The sequence below is a fragment of the Ornithorhynchus anatinus genome, chromosome X5 (assembly GCF_004115215.2).
Source record: "Ornithorhynchus anatinus isolate Pmale09 chromosome X5, mOrnAna1.pri.v4, whole genome shotgun sequence".
In the NCBI taxonomy this organism is placed as follows: Eukaryota; Metazoa; Chordata; class Mammalia; order Monotremata; family Ornithorhynchidae; genus Ornithorhynchus; species Ornithorhynchus anatinus.
The window spans coordinates 13411081-13427073 of record NC_041753.1 but is presented as its reverse complement, the minus strand read 5'-3'; the positions used below and the strand labels follow the sequence as shown (position 1 = coordinate 13427073).

Sequence of the window (15993 nt, the reverse complement as noted above, 5' to 3'; positions counted from 1 at the left end):
TAAAATGGGATTGAAGACCGCGAGCCTCGCGTGGGACAACCTGATTACGCTGTGTCTCCCCCGGCGCTTAGAACAGCGCTCTGCACAGAGTAGGCGCTTATCGAATACCGACGTCATTATCATTATCATTCAAGCCAGATGTGGAGGCGGATAGTTGGCAGCCCCCGTCGGGGAATGTATCCTCAGCTGGCCGGAGCCGGGTAGAAGCCTCCGTGGGTGGGGGCTCCGGGTTGCCAAGCTTCCCTTTCCGCATCCCGCCCCCATTCTCATCCCAGCACCTGGGAGGCCCTCGGGTGTGGCTTCCCACCGGTCTCAAACATCCGAACACGTCGTCCGGCCAGAATCGTCGGCCCTCTCCGCTTGGAACTTTGCTCCGGCCTTGGGACATCGCTAATCCGTCCTCCTAACGTCCCACGACGGATCGCTCCCCCGTGAATTTATCCAAGCCCTTCTTGAACCTGGTAATATCTTCAGCCCGAACAACTTCCGGTGGCAACGGATTCCAAATGAGCCCCTCGCGCTGAGTAATGAAGCGTTTCTTTGGGTTCGTTTTGAACCTGGACGGCTCCTTTATCCGTTCAGCGGTACTTATTGAGCGCTTACTGTGTGCAGGGCGCTGTGCTAAGCACTTGGGAGAAGCAGCGCGGCTTAGTGGAAAGAGCCCCGGCTCGCGAGTCAGAGATCGCGGGTTCTAATCCCGGCTCCGCCACTGATCAGCTGGGTGGCTTTGGAAAAGTCACTTAACTTCTCTGTGCCTCGGTTCCCTCATCCCTAAAATGGGGATTAAGACCGTGAGCCCCACGTGGGTCAACCCGATCACCTTGTATGGACCCCGGCGCTCAGAACAGTGCTTGGCACGTAGTAAGCGCTCAGCAAATACCGTGATGATTGTGATTATTACCGAGCGCTTATCCTTTGGCCGCGGGATTTGGTGAACAGCGGTTCACCTTGCCACCTTCGTCAAGATCAGTAGGCGTCATCGGGCACCCCCCTCAGCCTTCATCTTCCAAGAGCGCTTAGTACAGTGCTCCGCACACGGGAAGCGCTCAAGGAACGCGATTGAATGAGTTGAGGCTCCCGAATCTTTTCCGTTTATCCTCACACGGTAACTTTGCCATCCTCTCTCCGCGCCCAATCATCGTGCTTGCCTTTCTCCGTCCCCTCGCCGGCTATTGTATCCTTCCAAAGATACGGCAACCAGAGCTCTAGCCATAATATCTCAGGCACGGAAGCGGCGCGGCCCAGCGGGATTGAGCCCGGGCCCCGGAGGGCAGAAGGAGCTGGGTTCTAATCCCCACTCTGCCACTTCTCTGCTGTGTGTGACCTTGGGCAGGTTACTTAACCTCTCTGCGCTTGTTACCTCGTCGCTAAAATAGGGATTAAGACTGGGAGCCCCGCGTGGGACCGAAACCCAGCCCGATTATCCCGATAATCCAGCCCGATTATCTTGTGTCTGCACCAGCACTTGGAACGGTGCTTGACGTATAGTAAGTGCCTAAATGCCCTCATCAGCGTCATCATCATCGTCATGAGGCATCGGTATTATAGGCTGTTAAAGCTCTGCTGTCATGTTTTTTCTACGTCTTTCTCGACGGTCCCCAGAATCGCAGTGACTTTTGGGGGCCTGCTGCTGCAACATTTCACTAACCCAAAAAGATTGAATCGGTTGTGATTCTCTGGTCACGAACATGCCGCTGTTCCATTTTCCGAGTCACCCACAACGGTCACTTTGCCCAGAACCCACCCGTCACGGGTAAGTGCCCGTCCGGCTCGCGTTAACCCTTTTCCATTTTTCCCTCCCAGTCGAGTCTGTCAGATCGCCCACCTGATTCCCAACGCCTCCGTTTTCCTGCTCTTCCTTCTTATTCCTCTGATGGCTTCTCTGCTGGTCCTTTTTTCCTCGCTTGCTCCTTTCTCTACCTTCCACTTTTGCTTAAGCATGCATCTTCTTATTTCTGAATCATCCTCTTTTGGGTTCTTTTTCTCCCCCCTTATGAGCCCCCATTTTATTTTTTGGTTTTCTCCTTTTGTCTCCTTCCTGATTTATTTTCCCCACTCCCGCCCTGTCCTTTTGGCTCATCATTTCTTTTGCATTCTGACCTTTTCCTTCTTCTGCCGCCCCCGGCCGGGTCCCACGCTCCAACCGGAACCTCTCCCCCCAGCGCCGCTTCCGCCCAAAGAGCTAAGCTCGTTTGTGGCCGAGAGTGGGGGGGGGGGGGGAGTGGAAGGGAAAATGAGCGGTGAAGGAAGAAAGAGGGGCAGGATCTCTTTGAGAAAGGCGCAGTGAGAAATACGAAGAGAGGAAAACAAGAAAAGAAAAAGAGGACCCGAGGGAAAGAGAAAGAAAAACAGGTCCTAAGAAGAAGGCAGAGAGACAGAGACGTAGAAACGGAGATAAACAGGCCCCGGAAGAGACAGGGATGGAAACGGACGGAGCTCTCCCTCTGCTCCTCGTTCTTCCCTCCCCCACCTCCCCCCACCCTTCCTTACTCCCTCACCCCCTTCCCCCCCCCCCCCCTTCTCAACTGCTTTTTCTCCTTCTCCAGGAACCGTCTTCCTCTTCGAGAATTTCCTCCCCGGCGGCGATGACCCATCCCTACCCACTGCCGCAGCGCCACTTGTCAGCTGCGTGACTGTGGGCAAGTCACTTCACTTCTCTGGGCCTCAGTGACCTCATCTGTAAAACGGGGGTGAAGACCGTGAGCCTCACGTGGGACGACCTGATTGCCCTGTAGCTACCCCAGCGCCTAGAACAGAGCCCAGAGTAAGCGCTTAACAGATACCAACGTTATCATTATTATTGTTCTTGTTGTTACCATCGCCCGCAGGAGTAGCCGAGACTTCCGTCCCCATTGCCTACCTCCGTGGGTTCGGGCAAGAGACAGACTCTCCCTAGCTATCTTGTCGGCTCTCCTCTCCCTGGGCGGATCCTAGCAAGCGGGACCATCTTGGCGCCCACCATCCGAGTGGCATAAAGCGGCCGGGGGTGGACTGTCGTCGTGGCTGTACAGCAGCCGCTGGCTGCGACTGTTGGGGCCGAGGAAGAGCTGGAAAAGGAATCCTCTTAACCCCACGGCCTATGCCCCTACAGATCTGGTCTCTGTTTCAGGCTGCAAATAATCCTCGCGTGCCTACAGCTCTGGGGAGGGCAGGGCGCGGTGAAACGCAGGCTTGCGCTTCCCCGGATCCCCCTCCGAAGTGTCTCGACTCGGCGTGAGTGTTTTGATGGCTTCTTTCCAAGGCCTGTACCGAGGTCACTGTACCCACTGACAAAAGTATCCATCCGTCTCACACTAAGTAGGACAGATAGCAACTTGGAGATACCGTCCCGCCACCTGAAAAGCGGCCAGTGGGACCGCTTGCGTTCCCACTTCTTCGGCCGACAGAAGTCTCGTCTTGTCCCTGTCTTCCTCCCTCTCCTCTTTCGCCGCCGCCGTCCTTCCGTTACGCCACTTTCGGGTGATTTCTGGCCCAGGAGAACCGAAGGAGGGAAGCTGCACTGGAAATCTAGAGGGGAGGAGGAGGAGGAGAAGCAGAGCAAAATCCTGGAAAGACCCGCAGGGTGGGCTTTAGGGTAGGGATCGCCCGAGGTGGGCTGTCTGTCTGCAGCTTCTGTTCCTCCCCTTCGCCTCCTTCTATTTCCCACCCCCCTCTGCTTCCGTCTTTCTTTCGGTCTTTTCCCACTCTATTTTTGACCCTATTCGCTGTAAATCCCGCCCCCCCCCCCCCCAACCCCTTCCCACTTGGTTCTTTGGGAAATCCGGTCACGTAAACAAGAGACCTCCGTAACCATCGGAAGAACCCGGTGGTGCTGACCCGTCAGGACTCCCCTCCTTTCCCCGCTTCCTGTCGGACCTGCTCTTCCCCGAGCCGCCGAGCATCGTCTAGTTTAGAGGGCTAGGATTGCCCAGCTTTGTTTGCCACGTAAACCCGTATTCTCTGGGGAGACATACGCTCGAAGTTTCAACTGCTGTTCCTTGAAACTCAAACTCGTTTCCGGAATCTTTCTTCACGGGTCATCTATTTACGCTGCGAAGAAAGAGAGGTCAGCAATCACCGCAGCGTCTGTGCCAAACTGCCGTCCGTCGGGTGACTTGGAAGGGCAGCCCAGAAGTTTTAGCGGTTTAGTCGCCTCTTTAGGACTTGGCATCCCTTCATCCACTGCTACCGAATTCAACCTGGGAAGTCACACCAACTTCGTCTCTGGTTGGCCTAATGATTACAAATATAGAAGCAGGCGCCCCATCATTTTCTACCGGAATCCTCAGAAGCCGAAGGCCTTTCCCACGGAACCCCCGCGCCTGTCGCCATTTCCGCGGAGAAGCGCCAGTCCGTTGCCCGAGGGGGCCTTATCTCGAGCTTAGCTCAAAGCCTCACGCGCGGAACGCTGGAACGCTAACGGTTCGTAAGGTGGACGGGCCCGCTCGCAAATAGGAAGGTGATTTGTAGGACTCTTGGGAGGAACCGCTCAGGCCCTCACCTGATATTAACGATGATGATGACGATGGTGTCCGTTAAGCGCTTACTATGGGCCAAGCGCTGTTCAAAGCGCCGGGGGAGATACCAGGTGATGAGGTGGGGCTCCCAGCCTTCATCCCCATTTTACAGGTGAGGGAACCGAGGCGCAGACAAGTGAAGTGACTTGCCCACAGGTCACAGAGCTGATAAGTGCGATGCCATCAGGGCCTAGATTTAGAAAGCAGTGCGATGCCATCAAGGCAGAGATTTAGAAAGGCCCTTCCACCCGGCAGTGGGCCCGAGGCTATAGGAACTCTCCCCCGAGGTAACACCGAGGCCTAGGCGACCGTGCTAATCCTTGGCGATCAGTCCTCCTCCTTTTCCCTCAGGTAAGAGTGAGCTGCTGGCTGGGCTTAATGGTTTTTTTTCTCTCACGACGGTCAAACGCGGGCATGGCGGGCTCCCGTTTCAGTGGCGGCAAGCTCCTAACGCTCGCGCTTTCCAGCGGGTCCCTTCTAGCCTGTCCAGCTCACTGTGCTGACTTCCTCTTCTTCCTACCGTAAGGTTCTCTGGGTCTCTCTTTTCCCGAGGTGGCCACCCTCCGGCCGGGGTCTCACCTCGTTCGACCCGCCCCCGCCCCACCCCCTGAAGTTCGCGGGCGCTTGGGGCTGGCTTGCGAACCGGTGGGTCTGTTTGAAAGCCAAGTCCAAGGTGCAGTCCCCGGGGGGGGGGGGGGGGGGGGGGCGGAGGGGTCGGTTTAGCCAGTAGATGCCAACGGCCCCGAAACCCAAATGACATTCAAGCGAATCCTCGCGACTCCGCCAGTCACGCGTGGGAGGAGAGATTCGGCGGCGGTCTGGAACGTATTTTTCCCAGCATTCGCTTTGGGCTGGTCCGAGGATGCCGTCTAGTCTCTCGCAGGTTCTCAGGGGCCTCTTCAGAGCAGCGCGGCCCAGTGGAAAGAGTCAGAGGACTTGGGTCACCATCCCGGCTCCGCCGCTTGCCTGTCGCTTAACGTCCCTGCGCCTCGGTTCCTTCGTCTTCGAAACGGAGGCTCGATACCCGTTCCCTCCCCCACCTAGACCGAGGGACCCGATCGATGATAATAATAACGGTGTCGGTATCTGTGAAGCGCTTACTCTGTGCGGAGCACTGTTCTAAGCGCCGGGGGAGACACACGCCCGCGTGAGGCTCACGGGCTTCATCCCCGTTTGACAGATGAGGTCGCCGAGGCACGGGGAGGTCACCCGGCTGACAAGCGGCAGAGCCGGGATTCGAACCCATGACCGATATCTACCCCAGCGCGCGGTGCAGTGCTTGGCACATAGTAAGCACTGAACCGGTACCGCAGTTATCAGTAGTAGTATTCCTGAAGAAACACGGGGCGTGCCCGGGTCTGGAGTGCGGTCCATCTGCACCGACATATGGGGCTAATTCCCCGAGGGAGGTGGGAAGAACCAAACGGGCCCCACGGCTCTCTAAGCGGGTCTCCCAGCCTTGCTCGGCCTAGAGAACGAAAATAGTAATAACCGGGGGATTTGTTAAGCGCTTACTATGTGCCGGGCACTGCGCTACGCGCTGGGGCGGACACAAGCAAATGGGGCTGGACATAGTCCCCGGCCCACACGGGGCTCGGTCTCGCTCCCCGTTTTACGGGCGAGGTAACCGAGGCACAGAGAGGGTAAGCCATCCGCGCCATCCGGTAAAGCCATCCGCATTTACCGAGCGTGGACCACGTGCAGAACGCTGTGCTGACCGATGAGTCGCCCGCTCGCAGCGAGCTTACAGTGCACGGCCTCTTCCCCTGTATCTCGTCTCTGTCCGGGCTACCGGAGCTGCAGAGCGTTCTTTCCGTGGGCTATCCCGGTGCTTCAAGGTAAGCAAGAGCTAAGAAGCGCGGCCCGACACCCTGTTCCATTGCTTTAATTTATCGATAACCCCTGAGAGACTAATCATTTCAATTATAATCCCTCGTGACAAAACCGCATATTTTCTTGCCCCGTTCTATCCTGCTTCAAAATGAGCAAGGTTTAAGAAGCGCGGCCCGACATCCTGTTCCGTCGCTTTAACTTGTCGATACCTCATTTACCCCTGAGAGACCGATCGTTTTAATTCTAATCCCTCATGACAAAACCGCATATCTTCTATTAGAGAAAGAGAACCTCTTTCGCTCCCGTTCCCGGGTTGGCAGGGCAGATGGCCAGGTGAAAAGTAAAATAATAATAATAATTGATAATGTTGGCGTTCGTTAAGCGCGTACTGTGTGCAGAGCGCCGTCCTAAGCGCAGGGGTAGACGCCGGGGAATCGGGCCGTCCCACGTGGGGCTCACGGTCTCAATCCCCATTTTAAAGACGAGGGAACCGAGGCCCGGGGAAGTGACGTGACTCGCCCCCGGTCGCCCGGCTGACGAGCGGCGGGGCCGGGATTCGAACCCGTGACCCCCGACTCCCAAGCCCGGGCTCTTTTCACTGAGCCGCGCTGAAAGAGGGAGGGAAGCGCTTGTGAGGAGAGGGGATTTCCACACGAACGACACCACCGGACACCGGGATTTAGCGCGGCTCACTGTGGCAAGAGCCCGGGCTTGGGAGTCAGAGGTCATGGGCTCGAATCCCGGCCCCGCCGCTCGTCAGCCGGGCGACCGGGGGGCGAGTCACCTCGCTTCCCCGGGCCCCGGTTCCCTCGTCGGTAAAATGGGGATGGAGACCGTGAGCCTCAAGTGGGACAACCTGATGACCCTGTACCTACCCCGGCGCTTAGAACGGTGCTCTGCACGTAGTAAGCGCTTAACAAATGCCAACATGATCATTATCCTTATTATTTACTGCATCTGATCGCTTAGTGAAACCAGGAGGCTAAAATAAAAGACCCTCCCTCTGAGGCCCATGTAGTGCCAGGCCGTCCAAAATGCTGAACCGGGGCTTCCCGTAGATTGCCGGGAGGGGGGCCCCCGAAGAAAGGGAAGCGGGGTGGGGGGGGGGGGCCCGTGAAAAGAAATCTACCCCTCTCCCGACTCCGACGTAAACCAGAGCCTCCAGCTCATCCCACGGCGGCTAAAGGGGGGCGGGAAAGGAAACATCCTGCCGTCTGCCTTGGGGTGCGTGAAAGCCGAGTTCCAAATAGCCAGTCTATCTTTTTTTTTTTTCCCTTTTCGAAGAACATATGCCTGGGATGGCCAATCTGTGGCTCTTCCTCATTCGCCACGCAGCCTGCCGTCTATTATCGATTCATTCACCGTGGCGGGCTGAAACGGGCTTTCTGCAGCCATTTGCCACTCCTCCCTCCCAGGAATGCCTGGTTGGCTAAGTGGACAGAGCACGGACCCGCGGGTCGGAGGGACCTGGGTTCTAATCCCGGCTCCGCCACTTGTCTGCTCCGTGACCGTGGGCGACTCACTTCACTTCTCTGGGCCTCGGTTACCTCATCTGGGCAGTGGGGATTAAGAGCGTGAGCCCCATGGCGGTCGGGGACAGGGTCCAATCTGATTAACCTGCATCGATTCCGGTGCTTAGAACGGTGCCTGGCGCATAGTGAGTGCTTAACAAGTACCGGGACTCTTATTCATCCATTCATTCACCCATCGCCGTATCTGCTGAGCGCTCACCGTGGGCTACGCGCTTGGAAAGCGCACTCCGACGGGCTCGCGGTCTAGAAGGGGGCGGGGGGGGGGGGGGGGGGGGACAGACAACAGAACGAAGCAAAGCAAGCGGATAGGGATCGATAGCATCCATATAAATAAATAGAATTATAGATATATACACAGCATTAAGAAAATGAATAGAGTGATAAGCGCGTACATGGACACACCAGTGCCGTGGGGCGGGGGGGGAGGTCGAGCCGGGGCGGGGAGTCGGGGCGATGGGGAGGGGATGAGGGGCGGAGGAGAAAGGGGGGGGCGCAGTCTGGGAAGGCCTCCTGGAGGAGGCGAGCTCTCCGTAGGGCTTTGAAGGGGGGGACTGCCCTCCATTTTCGCTCCTCCGTTCGTGCAGCTTGGCCGCCCCCGACGTACGCCTCAGGCAAGGCCCCGGGCGAGGTCCAGGTTCACGCCTCCTTCTCAGCCGAACCTCCCCTTCAAACCGCGGCTCACGGAGACGGGCCCCGGCGGAAATCCCCGCCATCATCCGGGGGCCGCGTTCCTCCCCGTGCGGGTCTGTCGGTCCACCCCCGAGTTCCCGGTCCAGCGCCCCGGACCCGGCCGGCGCTCGATCGACGCGGTCGACGGACCGACCGCCGAGGCTCTCCACGGGTCACGGAAGCCCAGTTGATTTCCGGCGCCGAGCGGCCACTCCATTTTCCAGGATCCCTCTGAGGGAAGGCCGCTTCCCGTCCTTCTCCCCGGGATCCCCAAACCTCCTCGAAACAAGCAGGGGAAATCTGGGGGCCCGGCGTTGACGAGACGGAGGGAAAGCCCTCAAGGCAGCTCAGCGGGGTGGGTGTCATAGAGACATCTAGTGGTTAAGCCAATGCATTTGGTATTTTCAAGTGTCTCACGCTCATCGTTTTCCTTTGTCGTTATCATTTAATATTTACGGAGTCCCTCGGTGTAAGATGATCTTCCAAGCGGCCGATTTCCAAAGCCTTGCCTGGCAGGGATAAACCGAAACCCCACAAATACGCTACAGTTATGCAAATTGGAGTTAGAACTAAATCTTTGGGTGCTCGGCCCAGCAGCCCTTAGGCGGCGTGGGATTGCCGGCGCGTTTTTCCTCGGGCCTCCTGCTCTGCTGCTAGAATGAATTCCAAGTCCCGCTGGCCCCGGTTTCTCAGAGACTCGTCGAAACGTCCGCCTCCCGATTCCTTCCTGCTCACGTCCGCGGTTTTTGTTTCTTCGGTTCCAGTGCCGGGTTCCTTGTACGGAGGAGAGACGGTGAACGGCAAGAGAGGGCGTCGCCGAGGCCGACCATCTGGTGACAGGATCCTTGGGAAAGGAGGACTCGGGAAGGAAAATTCCAAAGCGAAGACCTAGGAGATGGGAGCTGGAATCACGGGTCAGTACATTGCTTTCGGCTGGCTTGTTTTTTTTAATCCATCCATCCATCCATCCATCCATCCATCCATCCATCCATCCATCCATCCATCCATCCGTGGTCACCACGAGTAGCATTTTTTGAGCGCCTACTGTATGCAGTGCACTGTATTCAGTGCTCGGGAGATTTCAAGAGAAATAAGTAGACGCGATCCCTGCCTTCAAAGAGCGTACAGTCCGCCGTGTGCAGAGCACCGCGGTAAGCGCTTGGGAGAGTACGACAGAGTGAGAAGACACGATCCCTGCCCACGAGAACCTTACACGCGCTTGAACGAAAGCCGGGAGGAGTGATAGAACGTAAAAATGGGTACGGCGACGTCTCGTCGGCTGTGGTAACGTCAACGCTTGCGCGGCTTGGCGGGACCGAGGTGGCATCTGGGAGAGATTAGAGGTTGGTCAGGGAGAGTTTCCTAGAGGAGATGTGATCTCGGAAGGGTTCTGCAGATGGGAAGAGCCGTGGTTTGCCGGTTCTGAGAGGGGAGGGATCGCCAGGCGACGAAGAATAGTAGTAAGAGTATTTACTGAGCGCTTCATGGGCGCTGAGCTCCGCGGAAGAATTCACGTGTGGGAATCGGACACCGTCCCCCGGCCCCGAGGGGGATCGCAATTCAAGAGGAAATGAAGGGTCCGGAATAGTTGGCGAGGGCTGTCGGTTGGGGAATCGGTGAGGGGAATACAGCTGCACTGTGGAACAGTAGAAAGGGGGAGAGAGAGGATTCTAGATATTTATAATTTGAAGTGGGAAGAGCCAGCCTCCTTTCTGGATTTCCACCAACAACACCGGCCTGCACTAATTCACTCATTCATTGAATCATTCGAAGTGATGCCTCTTTACGTGTTTGGCTGTCTGTCTCCCCGCTTCTAGACTGTGAGCCCGTTGTGGGCAGGGATTGTCTCTTTTTACTGCTGAATTGTACTCTCCAAGCGCCTAGTACCGTGCTCTGCACACAGTAAGCGCTCACGGAATACGATCGAATGATTGGATCGTATTTCGTGAGCGCTTACTGTGTGCAGAGCACGGTACGAAGCGCTCGGGAAAGTAAGATATAACAATTCGCTGCGCACAGTGAGCTCACAGCGTAGAGGAGTGGGGAAGGCAGACCACGGTGGGGGGCGGGGGTTCAAGCGCTTAGTACGGTCGTCTGCACATAGCAGGCGCTTGAATTCCATTAAAAAAAGAAGAAAACAGAGTGGCTCCCGACGGACCTCATGAATTCCGGACAAGGAGGCGCATGCCTTACGCCGGGTTTGCAGCAGAAGTTTGCCGCGGGAGCCGGGGCAGAGGGAGGCTCGGTATTGGAGATTTTAAAACCGGACACGAAAACGTCCAGTTCTTTCTTCACCGAACAGCGACAGGCTCAGCGGAAAACTCAGCCGTCTGTTATCAGAGCGGGCAGACGGCCACACTGGATGTCAAAGGGGTGGGATTCACGGCCCGATGAATCGCACCGCTTCTCCTCCTGCTGTGCAGAGCATCGTTTTCTTGGGTTTGTTTGGAACCTTCCACTTTCGGGCCTCGGAAGGTAACCCTTCTCGGCCTGCATCTTTCGGGACCGACGAGTCCTAACCCCTTCAGCTCCTCCGCGTAAGGGAGCTTCCGTGGACTCGTTGCGGGCAGGGGATGTGTTCAGCCGCTCTGGCGGACGACGGAGTGGACGGAGCCCGGGCCAGCCCAGACCCTTCGAGACCGCGAGCCCGGGGTCCGGTAGGGATGGTCCCTGTGTGTGGCCCGATTCTACTTTCCGAGCGCTCGGCAGTGCCCTGCACGCGGTGAGCGCTCAACGGATATGACGGAAATGGACCAACGAACGAACGCAGAAGGCCACGCGTTCTAACCCTGGCTCTGCCACTTGTCCGCTCTGTGACCTCGGACGAGTCGCTTCACTTCTCTGTGCCTCGGTGACCTCATCCGTAAAATGAGGGATCGAGACCGCGAGCCCCACGTGGGCTCCATAAATACCACGGATCGATTCGGTCATTCCTCTGATCGTTCCAGTTGCCCCCTTCTCTGAACTCTTCCAGGTCGACGGCGTCCCGCCGAAAACGCGAGTGACCCGAACTGCACTCGGTAGTCGCGGTGTGGACTCGCCGTGGTTTTATACGGCGGCAGCATCTGCCGTCCCTTTGGTTTCTCTGCCTTTCCTGCCGACGTCCGGCGCGAAGCCGGACGTTCAACGTGGAGTACCCCTTCGGACCGACCATCTGAATAACGGTCGGCACGGACTCAGAGGTCTCTCCCCTGAGCCGCGGCCGACCGCACCTAGTCCAACCTTATGAAGCTGTAATTCGGCTGATTTTTCCTTGGGCGCGTTGCCCTGCCCGTGCTCACGCCGAAGGTCTTCTGACATTTTTCAGTTCAGTGGCTCGGCTCTGTCGGACCCTCCTACGGTTCCTCCCCACCTGCGTGGCAGTTCGCCGCCTGAAAGGGCCTCCCCTCTCCCAGGCCCGTAACCTCGGCGTTATCCTCGACTCCTCTCGGTCGTTGGACCCGCCTATTCAGTCCATCGCCGAATCCCGTCGGTTCGACCCTCACGACGTCGCTAAAATCCGCCCTTTCCTCTCCGTCCGAACCGCTGACGCGTCGATCCCATCGCCTATCCTGTTCCGCCTCCAAAGCTCTGCCGAAGGCCCGTCTCCTCCGGGAGGCCTTCCTCGACTGAGCCCTCCTTTCCTCTTCTCCCTCCCCCTTCTGCATCAGCCTGCCTCGCTTCCTTTATTCATCCGCCCTCCCAGCGGCACGGCACCCAAGCGACACTCGTCTATATCAATGTCCGCCTCCCCCTCTGGACCGTAAGCTCGCCGTGGGCAGGGAACGGCTCATTGTCGTATTGTACTCTCCCAAGCGCTTAGCACGGTGCTCCGCGCGCGGTAAGCACTCGGCAAACACAGTCGATGACCCGGCGTCATCTCCGAACTTGGAGATTTCACCGCCCGCTCCTTCTTCCGGACCGTTTAAGAACCGGTTCTAGTAGAGCTCTCCGGGGGAACTCCACTCCAGTAAAGCGGCCGTTTATCCCTAGCTTTCGTTTCCTATCTCTGGCCGGTTTCCACCCCGGCTCATTTTTAAGCGGTCGGTGTGGAACTCTGTCAAGACCCTTCCGCAACTCAGCGTGCACCGTGGTTACCAATTACCCTCTCTCGTCACGCTTACTGACCCATTCGAAGAGTTCCAGCGACAGGTTAGGGAGGTACAGTTTCCCCTTGCCAAAACCGTCCCGTCTTTCCCGCGACGGGTCCTGTTTTTTTAAAGGGATCGGCGGTCCTGAATTTAATCACTGCTCATCGGCGGATCGATCGATCGATGGCATCCGTTAAGCGCTCACCGTGCGCAGGGCGCGGCACGCGGCGCTCGGGAGGGTACGCCCCAACGGAGTCGGTAGGCGTTCCCTCCCCACCCAAAGCTGGCCCGTCTCAAGGGGAAGACAAACGGTAAAATGGGGTACGGGGAGGAGGAAATGGCAGAGCCCGAGGGCACGTACGTAATGCTGAAGGTGAGGTGAGTATCAAGACCTCGGGCAGGTCACTTCGCTTCTCTGGGCCTCAGTCACCTCATCCGGAAAATGGGGATGGGGACTCAGTACGGTGCTCTGCACACAGTAAGCGCCCGACGACCGCGATGGCGGGAAACGGCTCTGAGCCCCACGTGGGACGTGGACTGTGTCTCCGCCTGGCGTGGGGTGAAGAGAGGTGGAGCTGGGAGGAGAAAACCAGTACTCTCCGCTGTCCTGTAGTAATAATAGTGGTGTTGGTATTCGTTAAGCGCTGACTGTGCGCAGAGCACTGTTCTAAGCGCTGGGGGGGGGAGAGACAGGGGCAGCAGGTGGTCCCACGTGAGGCTCACGGTCTTCAGCCCCATTTTCCAGAGGAGGGAACCGAGGCCCAGAGAAGCGCAGTGACCCGCCCACGGCCGCACGGCTGACGGGCGGCGGGGCCGGCATTCGAACCCGTGACCCCCGCCTCCCAAGGCCGGGCTCTTGCCGCCGAGCCACGCTGCTCTCCCCCTCCCGGTACAGGGGTGACGTTCGGGACGTTCCCCACGGTTAAGGAAACCTCACGTTCCAGGTCCCGCGTCTAGACCGGTGCTTCGTGCGCGCGCGCAGCCGCTTCCTCCAACGTGACCGTCTCGTTCCCTCCAGATCGACTCGCTTGGTGGAAGAGCTTCCCCCAATTGCCTAACTTTCCCTAATCTCCGGGACTTCGAACGGCGCTCGACACGCAGGGAGAGCTCAGCGGGTACCGTCGGAATAAAAAGCACTCGGAGGATCGACTCCACTCATTGGCTTCTGCCTTCCTACTTTTGGCGGGGATTTTGCGGCTCGCGTTGGGCACGCTAACCCCGTACGGGTAGACCGCCGCGGTTCGGCTCGCCAGTCCCATGGGGCCTCCCGATTTTCTTCCGCCTCTGGACAGCCTCACCGACTCAAGCGTTAAAACCACCCCTTACGGTCACCTCTGAGGATCTAGGCGAATCTCTGGGGAATCGTTTTTGGTTTTTTTCTCACCGCCGCTCGACGGTGCGCGAGAGGCGCACCGTCGATGACGGTCAGAAGCTTCGGTTTCCGAGGCGGGCACGGAGTCATCGGGCGGTCACTTTGCCTGCGGGGCAGATCCGGGAGGCCCGAGGGACGCGACGGCTTGCTGATCCGGCCCCCGATTCGCCGCCATCTTCCCCGAGAGACGACGCCCCGGGTAGCGATCCCGTAGCCGGCCGACTCCGCTGTCGCTGCCGTTCTTCCTCCGGGGCGGTGGCCGTTTTCGTCGTCGTCCCCGAGCGTCCCGACGTTCCACGACTCAGCGGTTGTTCTTTTTGGAAGGTGTTCCTTAAGCGCTCGCTGCGTACGCTCAGGACGGCGGGGCGGTGGAGAGCTCCACGGTCGCTGCCTTCTGGTGGTCCCGGTTTCGTCCGGGGGAGGCGGGAAGCTTTCCGGGCGGGCCCCGTTGGGGTCCCCTCCCCCTTTCGGGCCCAGCAGCGTTCTGATATCCTGAACCACCTACTGGCGAAGCACGCTTTGCCGGGGGAGCCCGGGAGGAACTCCAGGATCGGCGGGACCGGGCTGGGCTGGTTTTTCAGCAGAGAAGCGGTATGGCCGAGTAGAAAGAGCCGGGCCTGGGAGTCAGAGGCCCCGAGTTCTAACCCCGGCTCCTCCACCCGTCTGCAGCGCGGCCTCGGGCGACTCGCTCACATGAGGCTCGGGGGGGGGGGGGGGGGGGAGAGGGGGACCGTCCGTCGGTCACGAAGAGGGAGGGCGTTCCGGGCCCGAGGCGGGACGCGGGCGAGGGGTCGGCGGCGAAATGGACGGGAGCGAGGCACGGCGGGTCGGGTTGGCCATTAGAGGAACGAAGCGCGCGAGGTGGGTCGTGGCGAGGGAAGGGAGGGAGGGGTCGCGGCGACGGAGCCCGTTCGAGAAACACGGACTGAACGTTTTCGGAGAAGAGCGATCCGGGCGGCAGGGCGACGGACGGGCCGGAGCGGGGAGGGACGGGGGTTCCGGCGAGGAGGCCGACGCGGCGACCCGGGCGGGATGGGCCGGGCGCTCGGATCGACGTGGTAGGCGCCTGTTCGGATGCGTCAGAGGAATTAAAGCGGCGCACGGAGAGCCGGGGGCAAGACCGGAGTCGGACCCCGTTTGGAATTCTTAATTCCCAGTCTCCCGTCCACTCTACCGGGCCTCGCCGTTGCTCCGTCCCAAAAGCCCGGAGGCTCTCCGTCGTTCATTCGTCTCACCGTGTTTATGAAGCGGCGTGGCTCGGCGGAGGGCTCGCGGGCCTGGGAGGCGGAGGACCCGGGTTCTAATCCCGCCCCGCCGCTCGTCTGCCGTGACGCTGCTCTGGGCCCTCTGTAAAATGGGGACGGAGACCGGGAGCCCCAGGCGGGCCAAGCCGGGGACCTCGTGTCTACCCCGGCGCTTAGGACGGCGCCCGGCGCACAGCAGGCGCTTGACAGGTAGCGCGATGTCGTTAACCGCGATGATAACGGGGCGCCCGCCGCGTCCGGAGCCCCGGATCTAAGCGCCCGGGGAAGGACCGCGTAGACCGCGAGGGGGACGGTCGCTATCCGTCGCCCGACCGTCCGTTCCAAGCGCTCGGTGCGGCGCTCCGCACGTAGCGGGCGCTCGATAAATACGATCCCGGCTCGGCCACTTGTCCGCCGTGTGACTTTGGGCGAGTCACTCCCCTTCTCGGTGCCTCAGTGACCTCGTCTGTAAAACGGGGATCGAGAGCGGGAGCCCCACGTGGGACAACCCGATTCCCCCGCGTCCACCCCGGCGCTTGGGACGGTGCTCGGCACGTGGCGAGCGCTGAACAAATACCGACATTATTTATCGAGTGAACGGATGACAAGGAGACGCTTGTTGGGTCCAGTGTTTTGCACACAGTAGGCGCTCGATGAATTCGGTCGGATGGAAAAAAACAGGTCCGGGGGGGGGGGGGGGGGGAGGGGAAAGAAGCTGCAGCGTGGCTCGGTGGAAAGAGCCCGGGCTCGGGAGGCGGAGGTCGTGGGTTCGAATCC

General features: G+C 59.1%; 1 protein-coding gene across 2 annotated transcripts in view; it reads left to right on the top strand.

Moving 5' to 3' along the window:
- LOC100078890 (glyoxylate reductase/hydroxypyruvate reductase) overlaps nucleotides 1–13754 on the top strand; it is a 51343-nt gene extending 37589 nt beyond the window's left edge. Inside the window, exons 9-10 of one of the 2 annotated variants that reach the window (XM_007655561.4) lie at nucleotides 9295–9444; nucleotides 13619–13754. In XM_007655561.4, the coding sequence (XP_007653751.1) occupies nucleotides 9295–9422 (128 nt within the window). In that variant the 3' untranslated portion in view covers nucleotides 9423–9444; nucleotides 13619–13754. Of the gene's footprint in view, nucleotides 1–9294; nucleotides 9445–13544 lie in introns of both variants that reach the window. The other variant, XM_007655562.4, reaches the window with a different exon arrangement.
- Nucleotides 13755–15993: the final 2239 nt, after the last annotated feature.